This window comes from Monopterus albus, unplaced genomic scaffold (genome assembly GCF_001952655.1).
Source record: "Monopterus albus unplaced genomic scaffold, M_albus_1.0 scaffold177.1, whole genome shotgun sequence".
Taxonomy (NCBI): Eukaryota; Metazoa; Chordata; class Actinopteri; order Synbranchiformes; family Synbranchidae; genus Monopterus; species Monopterus albus.
The window spans coordinates 778,738-790,083 of record NW_018128057.1 but is presented as its reverse complement, the minus strand read 5'-3'; the positions used below and the strand labels follow the sequence as shown (position 1 = coordinate 790,083).

General features: G+C 43.5%; 1 protein-coding gene across 2 annotated transcripts; it reads right to left on the bottom strand.

Annotated features, from left to right (window-relative positions):
• Positions 1-257: 257 nt before the first annotated feature.
• LOC109969635 (transmembrane protein 100-like) lies at positions 258-6,782 on the bottom strand. 2 transcript variants are annotated; one of them, XM_020616665.1, is made up of 3 exons: positions 6,358-6,782; positions 5,978-6,127; positions 258-3,323 (listed from the first exon to the last, which is right to left on the bottom strand). In XM_020616665.1, the coding sequence occupies exon 3, from the start codon at positions 3,278-3,280 to the stop codon at positions 2,807-2,809; it is 474 nt and encodes a 157-aa protein (XP_020472321.1). In that variant the 5' UTR covers positions 3,281-3,323; positions 5,978-6,127; positions 6,358-6,782; the 3' UTR covers positions 258-2,806. The 2 variants fall into 2 exon arrangements, with proteins under 2 accessions (XP_020472321.1, XP_020472322.1); XM_020616666.1 differs by lacking the exon at positions 6,358-6,782 and having other exon boundaries at positions 258-3,319; positions 5,978-6,186.
• Between the last annotated feature and the right edge of the window lie 4,564 nt (positions 6,783-11,346).

The window sequence follows — 11,346 nt, the reverse complement described above, 5'->3', positions numbered from 1 at the left end:
CTCAGCTGGTTGAGGTTCACACTGTCTCTCCGTTGTTACTAAGCCCAAAAGGAATCTGCTGGTGGTTGTTACAGTTTTCTGTCATTGTTCAGGATGCAAATCTGGGGAATACTGCTGAGTGGTTTTCATTTTTATTTTTATTTTTTGCTTTTTGCTAACAGTGATTGAGCAGGGTGAAAGAAATCTATTTATATGAACTTTTAAATTTGAGAATTTTTTTATTTCATCAACATTTCAAGACACTCAAAGCGTGAACGTTTGTTGGAAATTCCACCAGCATAAAATGTAAATACACATTTACAGAACTAGGCTACTTACCAACCACCGCATAAAAAAACAGGGGAGGGGGGAGGAGACATTAATATTTTTGTTACCCGACATTAACCTGGGCTGTTCACACAGGTAACTGAGGGGAGCGGCTCTAGAAGGCGACTTCAGGTGTTGTGTAAGGAATGGAAAAGCAGCGCTGGACAGAGATGTGCAACCAGGCAGTCAAGGTGGAAAGTAGATGGGAATGTCGGATCCTTGGCTTGGAAAAGGACAAAAAAACGTTCATAATGTCACACAACTGTTGCACACATGCAGGCAGGGGCAAAAACAGAAAATCTGCAGAAACTTTGCAGAGGTGTTGTCAGAGTTCTGCGGACACAGATTCCATCTGGGCCTGGTCATGACATTTTTTCCCATCTACAATTAAAACTAGTTGAAGACATAGTAGACATCTAATATACTGTAGTTGTTTCATTACATTGTCTGTCTTCATATATAAGAGCAGGGGTATGATCGTGAATACAGTGCTGTGGGTTACAGCCCTGTGTTTTAACATTTTGGAAAAGTAGATATTAGCAGCTCCTGCTTGCTCTGTACTACTGGATTACTCTGATACCGAAGACAAATACATGGTCATTTTCAGGAAGGTTCTGCAGTTACAAGGAGCTTCTGTTCCCTCTGAGTTCTAAGATTTGTGGACATTTATCAGAGATAACTGCATCTATGAAAGGTGTAGGCTACACTGATTCTAAAATATGCATCATGTCTGTGTTCAGATTTGACCAAGTCCTGCTTTCAACAGTATTGCCTCCATGAGCTGCGTCACTGCGACTGAGAACCTACTGACTGTGTTGATCAGACCATGAACACCTGCACATACCTGACCCCTTGACCTCACATCCCTCCTGTTGGTGATAAGCATCCCAGTGGTACAACTGGTTGACCAAAGTATACCAGCTCTGTTGAGGAGGAAAAAAAGTTCAAGACCAGACCTGTTTGAATCGAGGAAAGAACTGGCACTGATTCGGAGGTCTGGGACCATGAGGTCACTTGGCTCTGCTCAGCCTCGGCCTGTCTCTACTAGACCTTGAAGCTCATCTGATGACAGAACAATCATATGGCTGCAGGGGAATTAGCTCAAAATTGTGATAAGGGGTGGGTAGGAACACAAATGCCTTCCTGTTCCCTGGCTGATCCCTTTGAATCGTGCCGAGTCCCTGTCTCTGTGCGTGCCGGGCCCTTTCCGGCTAAGAGTCTCTGGTGTGTTTAGGGGGTAGGGAGGTGACACTGCCACTGTGTTATAGCTCTGGTCACTCAGCTGTGACACTGTGTTAAAGGAAGGGACAGGATTTCCCCTCTGAACCCGCCTCACAGAGCCTGAGCCGCCACACAATGATTATTTCTGCACAGAAACAGCTCAGTTCTGTTTTAGGTACCTCCTCCAAAAAGGTGATTATGTCTGACTGGGCAAACTGAAAATGTTTCTGATTAAGAGGTTCAACCCAGATTCAGACTGACCCTCGGTGCAACACTTACATGTCAACTCTTTAATAGGATGAAATACATGACACTAGGTTATTTTTCATCGCTTTGGATCATAGTGCACTAGTCAAAGCATACACTGGCATGCATATCAGTGATTAACCCCATGTTCTTCCATGAGTCAATCCCAGATCTCCTTCACAGGTTTCTCAGGAGCCCACATACATCTGCCATCTGCCCAGAAAGATAATACGTTACAACAAATATACAAGTTCAACACTTCCACCCCCACAAAACGTTACATGACTACAGAGTGATGTACATAGTGCTAAGGTCACAAATGCAGCCAAGAGAGTTGAAATGAGCTTGTGAGTGTGTTTTATCTCAGAAAGAGCCACATCAACATTAGAGTACCTTCTTAAATACCTTTTATAGCCTATTAGCAGTATTGAACTACAGATACTGTCCATTGTTTATGAGCCTTGCAGGGCTGCAGCTAACATTTTCCTTAGACAATGTCCAAAACTACATCAAATGTGGTGACATTATCAAATGTCTTCAGACATCTTGTTTTGTCCAACGAAGACTCTAAAACCCAAATGACTTAAAAAAAAGAGAAGCGGTGCAAACTGCACAAGCTGAGATCAGAGGGTGTTTGGCATTTTTCCTTCTCAGGTGACCTACATGATGAATTAATTATCAGACTTGTTGATTAATTTTCCTTCGATTATTAAACTCATTGTTTTAGCACTAGCGCTTTGAAAAAGAATGTTTAGCCGCAGTCCAGCACGTGAGTGTGGTATCCTTATTTTACTGCACTCAGACTAAATCATGCATCCGTCCATCACAGCGTCTCAGCCTTGACGTGTCTGCAGAGTCACTGCGGCCTCGGATGGATGAGTAGAAGCTCCATCTCCTCACAGTTTGTAAAGCTGAACTTTCAGAGTCCACCGGTTCGTGCCCTGTTAGTGTGGTGCAATACTGTCTCCATGAAGTTTATCAGACCTCCAGAAGTTAAACCCAGGACTGGAGCACTGGAGTTGCTGGCTGGCGATCAGGCCACACAGTATCCCTGGCTGGCCATGAGGGCCGTCTGGCTTTCCCTTCGTTTGTCCTTCTTCTTCCTCAGTCGGACCCTCCAGCAGATGGCGCTGGATCCCAGCAGGCCCAGTCCAGCAGACAGCACCACCAGTCCCAGCACAGAGATCGTAGACCCATGAGAGTTGAAGGTGTACGCTACTGCTGTCACTACAATGCCCGCGATGAGGATGACCACACCAAACGGCACAGTGCAGCGGTAGCAGGACATCTCGGCACCACCAGTGGCTGCAGTCAGCTGGACCTCATTGATATGCGGCACATGCCTGGTCACAATGAGGCCTTGGTCCTTCCTGGGTTTGTCCCTGCTCAGCTTCTCAGCAGAGATTGGTCTTGGCGTCTTCATGGCACTCCTAGGGATCCTGGGGCCACCTTTGCTGTGGAGGTCATCCGGCATCGTGATCTTACTGGCAAGGAAGAGGTGCGCCATGTTGACACTGATGTCAGCAGTCCGCCAATCATAGAGGAGCTAGCTGAAAACAAACAGAAGGCTGTTAAGGATTCAGTGACTTGTACTGACCTCAGTGAAGAGATGAAATTGTAAACAGGTCATTGGTACAACTATTCCAACGCATATAACTTTAATAAATCACCATGTAAGCCACTGAAAGAATAAAGCTGCTTGTTAGTTTGCTTTTTCAGCTGGAAAATGTTAGAAACTCAGTTAATCTCCCAGCACTAATGGAAGATTGCTGCTTTGGATTTCTATCAGTTTGATCTGATTAATGCAGTGTTTTGTTTTTGCATGTGTGTAAAATCTCAGCATTGTGAAAACTTAGTTATTGCAGCCTGCAGAAAAACGGTTCCTTTCAGTCGCAGAGTGATGCAGACAGTAGCTGCTATGTCAGCTGTGTGGAGTCACGACTCTAAACCTGCAGCAGGAGAAGGTACAGTTACAGGACTGTCGTGACTGCACCTGGCTCAGTGGCTGTGCACACTGTTTTGCAGATGTACATAAGCCTTGATGTAGTTTCAACCAGGTCCTTGCATTTTGCAGGAAAAGATTACAGTTGTGAATCATCCCCAGTTTGACCACATCACACACTCACACCAGCCACCTTATTAACAGCTGAGGGGACAAACAACACAAGTGCTGACACTAAATCAGGCAAGTTGCAGCCTCACACGGGTTGTTGTGGGTCGCCTCCTCACAGCACATGTCCAGAGCAAAAAGAGTGTCAGCGTAGAAAACGAAGCTGTTGTTATGCTTCCAGTGTTCAACTGCTGTTAATAAAACTTTAATGTGAGACAGATGGAAGGACAAGTTGAGATTTCATCAACAGCAGAGCAGCAGGGGAGACCAACCAGCGGACAGCGGGGGAAACAGGGACATGTCTCACTGAGGCCAAAGAAAAGATTACAATTCATAGTAATGGCTCAAAAAGCTATTTTCACTTCAACCCAACAACAGCAATGTGGTAAAACACCTTCCCAAATGTAAGGACTTGTCATCTCTGTGTCATTTTACAATATCAAAGGCAACATTAACTGATATGAACCAGCAGTGCAACTAATCTCTGCAGCTTGGATAGGTATAAGGGTTAGTGACTGACCTAACAAAGGTTCATTAGTATTTAGAGGGAGAGCTGGTTAAAAACCAACTGTTTCACTCAAACTGTCTGGAAATGATCGGCCGTTCCAAAACTTGAGATTCATGGCCAAAAAGTTCATTTTATAGAAAATGAAAAAGGAATCAGTCTATCCGTTTCCTCTGGGTGTGTGAGTTAGTGATGAGTTGTAGCAGCACAGCAACATCTGTCTCTGTTTGCATGACTAACTAACAATAAAGATTTGTGTTAAATGAGATTAGACAAGGTAGCAGATACCAATTGTCCTTTTAAAGCTATGATAATAATAATGATAATAGTGAGGCCTAGACCTGTGCAAATAAAGCTGAATTGACTGAAGTGGAAACAGAAGCTGTCTCTATAAAACATCTGCATTTAGCTTTGAATGTTCTTCTGCTCTTCAGCCTCTGGATCACACTAATCGTGAAGGGTTTAAGCCTCTAAACCAAGGTGTGTTGAACTATCCAAACCTCTAATTGTAAGTGGAAAACATCAGAAGTATTTCAGACATTTAAGAGTTTATATCTAGATGTGTGTGCACAGAGAGACATGGGTCCCATTTTGTACCGTTTATATCTAGATGTGTGTGCACAGAGCACAGTGAGACATGGGTCCCATTTTGTACAGGCTGTTATTTGGCCCCCAGCTGTTAACACGTCGACGTCACAGCGTTCAGTTCCAGCTTGTTTTCATATGAGTGACTCGTCATGTGTGGGCTCCAGTAAAGGTCAGTCAGCTGTGAGTTTGCATATTGAAGGGATTTCAGAGCTGCTGTTTCGTGAACCTTTGGAAGGCATCATGAGAAATGAGCGTCTGAGAATGTAAAGGCAAGATGTGTAGCTGTAGAAAGACACTGATTTCAGGCTTATTTTGTCCATCGCTGTTTACAGACAGATGTGTGTGTACCTCGAACTTTTTAAGCTGTGCTGAGTTGTAGACAAGTCTCTGTAGACTCACTGTTGATATGGCTTATGCACAAATGTGATTTAGACCTCGTTTATTTCCACAGCTACACGCACTCTCTGCGCACTCACTCTCATGCTTTCTCAGGTTTGCAGCGATCAACAGCCACAGGCACCGGCGAAGCTTTACGACCCCTGAGCTCATAATCACTCGTACGTTTTTATGAGCGTCTGGTTTGTGTAATGAGTCCACGCAGTCACTAACAGACAACATGCCTTACCACAGCTCAGATACCTTCGTTCTCACATTCTATAGAGGCAGCTCTTAATATGAATGAAAGCTTCGTCAAATCTGAATGTGATTCCCTTCATAGGTTGAAGGCACGGGAGCCTGGAGAGCTTCTTTTTGCTGTCCGGGTGTTTTAAAAAGTGACTGAAAACTAAAAGTGACTTGTTTCAGTTTTACCTCGACCGGACAACAAGGCACCTATCACTACTCTGGGTTCCGCCGTGCGTAACGATGTGAGCGCAGAGAGAACAGCCTGCAGCGCTGAGTGCGCGCTGCTGCTGGACCTGGCAGGCATCACTGCAGGTCGGTCTCATGATGCAGCCGCACGCCAGCTTTCTTTCCTGGAAAAGCAGAGATAAAGCACTCACTGTGGAAGTGTGCTGCCCTACGCTCCTCGCAGTTTTTCTGATGTCTCCGTCCACAGAAATGAACTCCGATGGTCGTGACTCCCTCAGTGTGGAGGTGCTACAGGTCGAGTCCGGCTCTCTCCTCCCGGCTGCATCGTTCTCACTGCAGAACTAAAAGGGGGAATATGGCTGTCGATAGGCGAACAGGGGGACTGCCCTCCCCCGCTCCCCCGTCCACACCACCTCCTACTGGACTAACAAATGTTTAACTCTTTCCTCCCTTCAGCTGCGAGGTCTTTGCCTGTTGATATTTAGCATTATTTCTTCTTAATTCAAGGTAAACGTCCTCACAATTTTTAAGGAGGTTAATGGTTTCTCATTTTCCAAACACCTGAACCAACCTCTTATAATTTGACAGTTAAAAGAGTGAAATGGTCCCGCAGTCCCCCCAGGAAGCCCCCGGCCCCAGTTTACACCCCAGTCTGCTCCAGATCCTGCAGACTGAACCATCTGGGAGGAATCAGCTGTGTTCTCCTGTGGTCCTCTGTTGCTCCCAGCAGCTCCAGTCTCAGGCCCACTGTGGTCCAGGTGAGGTTTGAAGGTGTTAGTCATTTAGCTTTGGACGCACAACAGGCCTCTACACCTTAAACCAGCAGTAATGTAATGTTTTAGCACAAAAATACCTCTGAGCCACAACACACTACTCCTTCCCTTCATTCATTCATATCAGAATGCTGACTGCAGCAGTTCTGAGACGTGAATATTCAGATTAGGGTGAAATAAGCACACCGGGTCATTGTGAAGGGTTAAACAGGTGCAGACACTGAAAAACCAACCTGTAAAGTTTAACTACGAAACTTATTTTGTGGAATAACTGCAGAATTTATGGCAGTGACGGGTTTGACTGTGAAGTCATTTGCACTGAATTCCTCTAAGTGAAATCTCCAGAAATACAACTGCAGATTTTTTTAAACAATCAACATTCTGACCTGTTTCTTGGATGAAGTGACTGACTGCCACCTGATCAGACAGACATTTGATTGATTGATTACCACTGGTATTTTCAATTCTAGTATCTGAAAATGGCTAAGTGAATTTTAGGAACTTTTAGTAACAAACTTAGTGTTTAATATTGCACAATAACTGTAAAAAATAAAAGTAAATTAAAAAAATAAACCTGACAATCAAGCTTTTGTTTGTCAAATGTAAATGAAGTATTACATTTCACAGCCATGTGTTCAGTGACTCTTTGCCTCCATAAAGTGGATCCTTAACAACCTGTGTTCCTCAAGCTGCTCTGACATTTGTGATTTGTAAAACACTTAAGGTGTATGTAAACTGCCTGCCTCATCCAGTCCAACCTGAGACCTTTACTTAACTGATTTAAGGAAGTCTGAGTTGATGGCAGTTTCTAAGGTGGCTTTGTTCAAATTCACATGAAACAGTCAGCAAAACATTTGTGATGCTATAAAACAGTTTTCTTTTTGGGAGAAACTTGATTTTCACAGATAGATACCACCTCTCTTTATAAATGGCATTACAAACATCATGTTTAATGGTTAGAAAACTGGTTTCTTAATGTTAAAAACTGCAAATCATTCATATATCATGTGGCCGGACAGCAGCAGGCAGGCTGGGTTCTGGCCTTATGCAGCTCTGCAGCAGCAGATCTGGGTGCAGGTGCAGCCTAAATAGCACAGAGTTACAGTTCTACTTTCTAATGGAGCTTTGCTGACTTCATGCTAAAGCTTTTCTTGGCTCCAGAAACAACAGCTTAGCAGGGAATGATCTTGCCAAGTCTGGTGTCTGAGTGTTCAGGGTCTCTGTCATCCAGCAGACGCCACCTAAAGAAAGGAAATGTGTGTAAATGTACTTCTAGCCAATGCCAGTGTTATGCATACGTAAGAATGTACATGGGAGAGGTGTGTGTCTAAACATCTCACTCCCAGCGAGAAAAAGAAGAAGAGGATCTCCCACCATTTTGAACTCTTCCTTTAAGGGACTGAAGTCACCAGAGTTTTAAAGTGGATCTTGTCCAGAGAGCCGGTTTCAAGGTAGAGTTGGAGAGAAGAAGAACTTCAGTGTGACTTAAATCTCCTCTGAAGTCCAGCTGGACTGGTGTCATGTTCAAACCCTGTTTGTGCAGATGATCCCCCAGCGAGTCCTTTGATGGAAAGCATGGGGCCACCACAACAGGGCCTGAGAGAGGGGCTGGAGGAAGAGACCGACCAAAGACCTGCTCGGGTCACACACTTCACCCCTTTAATGTGTCCCTTTGTGGTGACTGGTTTAAGTAACTAGGACAGGAAGACTTCACATCTCATGTACAGTTGCAGCTTTTGGAGCCACTTGAGTTAAACTGATTTAATTTCCCAGTGGCCCTCGGTGCTCATCATATGTCCCCAGAGGAAAAGTGGTGATTTTCAAAGTGGTTCTCTCTAAAGCAATCAAACTAAATGAGATGTTTAATGAATGCAGGCAGATTGATTTTCCTTCCTGGCACATTAGACGCCTGTCCAGGGATGGAGCACGAGTACTAAATCACTTCCTTCCCGGATCCATTTCTGGGCTGGGGATGATGTGAGTTATTTGCTTTGGATCCCTCTCTCTAGAGACGTCCTGCCCTGCTTCCTCTTCACAGCAGATGGTTGCAGCCTGTGTATGTAAAGTGGTGAGGTTGGCAGCTATGGAGCACACTGGACTCTGTTTGCGCTTTTCCTTTCTATTCCTTCCTGTGAATACAGGTGTGTTCACCCAGCCACGGTCAAATTTCAACTTTGTAAACTCACACGCTCATCTATGTTTTGGCTCAAAACATAATGGAAAAGTTGACATTGCATTTTTGTGTCTTCACACAGTCCAGTTACTAAGAAAAACTTTCAAAGTGTGCAATTTTTCATTCAGTAGCCCCGGGGGGCTTCGACGAAGATGTCAAATTCACGAAACAGGAAGAAGGCAGGCTTGTATGCTTACTCTTTTCCACTAGCATGGTGAAAACACCTTTCCTAACAAATTTTTAAGTTGTTACTAAATGAAATCAGTTGCTGATGCTAATCTAATTTTCCTAATGTCAGCTGATCCTATGTGCAGACTAAAGCCAACAGTGCATTACTTCATCTCTCAGTGCTTTTAAATATTTTCTGACTTCCTGCTCTGTCTGTGGCTCTCAGCTCCTGGCCCACTGGTTGTTATCAGTGTAAGTTTGTTGGGGACTGTTAGTGCACCCTTGGTCCCCTGGTGAGTGTTTGCAGTGGCAGGATAGAGATGTAGGTTTGTGGTTATACAGTAATAATAGTGATAGGTGTTGCTGAATAGTAATGTTTGGTACTGACAGGTGTTTCTGTTATTTTGTCCACCACCAACAAAACAACTGAAAGCAAAAGCAAACAAACAAAACATTTCTTTTATCCATACCTGGTACTTTATAATAGAATGTTCTTGTTCTTCATCATCTTTATCTGATGTTCAGCTCCTTTTGCATGAGACTGTATGTGTGCGACACTATCACCAGCATCTCGAGTCTATTTATTTATTTATTATGTCTTTATTTCACTACTTTTTACAAGTATCATCATCTACTGTATCTTCTTTATTCACTTCGGTTCTCTCCATTCAAGATCAGGGACCGACCCGAGCTGTATAGTTCCCACAATGGTAACAAATTATGATAAACAATAAAACAGAGAAAAGGCTGAACTTAACCATAAAATAAAGATACTGCTGTCCTGGCCAACCTCTCCCCACTGAGCAGTTCTGTAGCTACCCAGTAGTGACCTCCGCTTGTTGTAGTGCCTTCTAGTCAGAGCAGAAACATCACCTACACACTCCCCTTCCTTATTACTTATTTCCTGGTTTAAATAGTCCTTGCCACCTCAATTTTTCCCCTCCCTCCTATTCAAATTTCATTTATTTAATTTCAAAATTCAGTTTTGTTTTGCTTCATACACTGTATAAGTTGAACACACCTTCACACACACCTGCCAATGTAAAACCCTCTACGTCTTTTTGTAATGTTTTGTATCTGTTGTCATCTCCCATGTCCTGCCCTGTTTTGTTAACGTGTTATTTTGTTTTCCAATAATTTTTAAAAAGTATATGTTGCTGATACTCGTATTTTTCAGGTAGGATTTTAAATGCAGAACCGTAAATGAAATATTAGCATTTTATAAGGCTGCCCCATTACAATCATTAGTAAAGAGACCTGTCAGTCAACTGAGACTCTTCTAGTTGAGCCTTTGTGTTTATTTAATGTTATTTAATTTTATTTTATTTTATATCAGCCAGTGTGCATTAAAATAAAAAGCAGCCCCAGCCCCCTTTAGTTTGTCATCTTCTTCTCATCAGTTTGGTGTGCTAAGTAGCAATTAGCTCAGGGCTTCCCCTTGTGGTCGGGGAGAATAACACTTCAACTGTGACACTGTGCAATGCACAAATGTATAAGGTCCAGTGACACAAATTGCTGCCCAGAATGAGGAGAAAAAACCCACTAGGACAAGCTACATAAAGGTGAGATTTTTACTTTATTAAAAACGTTTTCAAATGTCTACTTTTACACGAGAAAAGACTGTCGCAATGATGGAGCTGGTTTTGCCTAATGTTATGCGAGTCTGGTTTGTTTACCCATCCCCATTAAAGTGCAATGCACAGCTATTTACCGACTGTTTCTGTAACATGCATCCATCAGAACAGGACTAAGAAGCTAACAAAAATGCGCAGGGAAAACATTTCAATGAGGAATTATAAATCAGAGGAATCAAATATATATTCTCATTTTCAGTATTACAAGTTGGCATGCATCAAGCGTAACAACACGTGTTGCTGTTAACTGATGGGAGAAGCTCAAACTTCTTGGTAAACTCGGCTGTGACCATGACTCTGAAATAAAAACTGCCTATTAGAGCGTTGTTTCAGCAGAAATACCAGTGTGCTGCCTGTCTTGTTATTCTGACAAATGCCTGACATTTATATTGTGGCGCTCCACTGGTTCGGATGAGCGGAGCTGGCCTGACCCTATCCTAAACTGTGACATCTAATTATCCAGCTGTGTGCTGGCACCTAGGCTGACATTGAGGAGAACACCTTCTCTGTCTTTTCTTGGCTTTTATTGAACAGAATAAGAATGCAAAATGAAACTGCGATATACCTGGCACCGTGTGCTCACAGGAAAAAGAAAATAGCAGAAAAAGAAAGCAGTAGCAACACTCCCTTAGGGCATTCCATGTTCCGCGCCAACTGCGATCACCCTGACACACCCACCTGTTACCCCTCTTATCCTCTGCCGTACTGGTTCCTCCCCAAACCCCACATTGGACAGAACAGCGCGGGTATTTCACCGAAACAACGGTAACCAGTACATGCACAGCTTTCAACAACAGTGTCAAACCCATTTG

Excerpts from the sequence above, each read along its gene's own strand:
- LOC109969635 (XM_020616665.1), bottom strand. The coding sequence starts at position 3,280 with ATGGCGCACCTCTTCCTTGCCAGTAAGATCACGATGCCGGATGACCTC.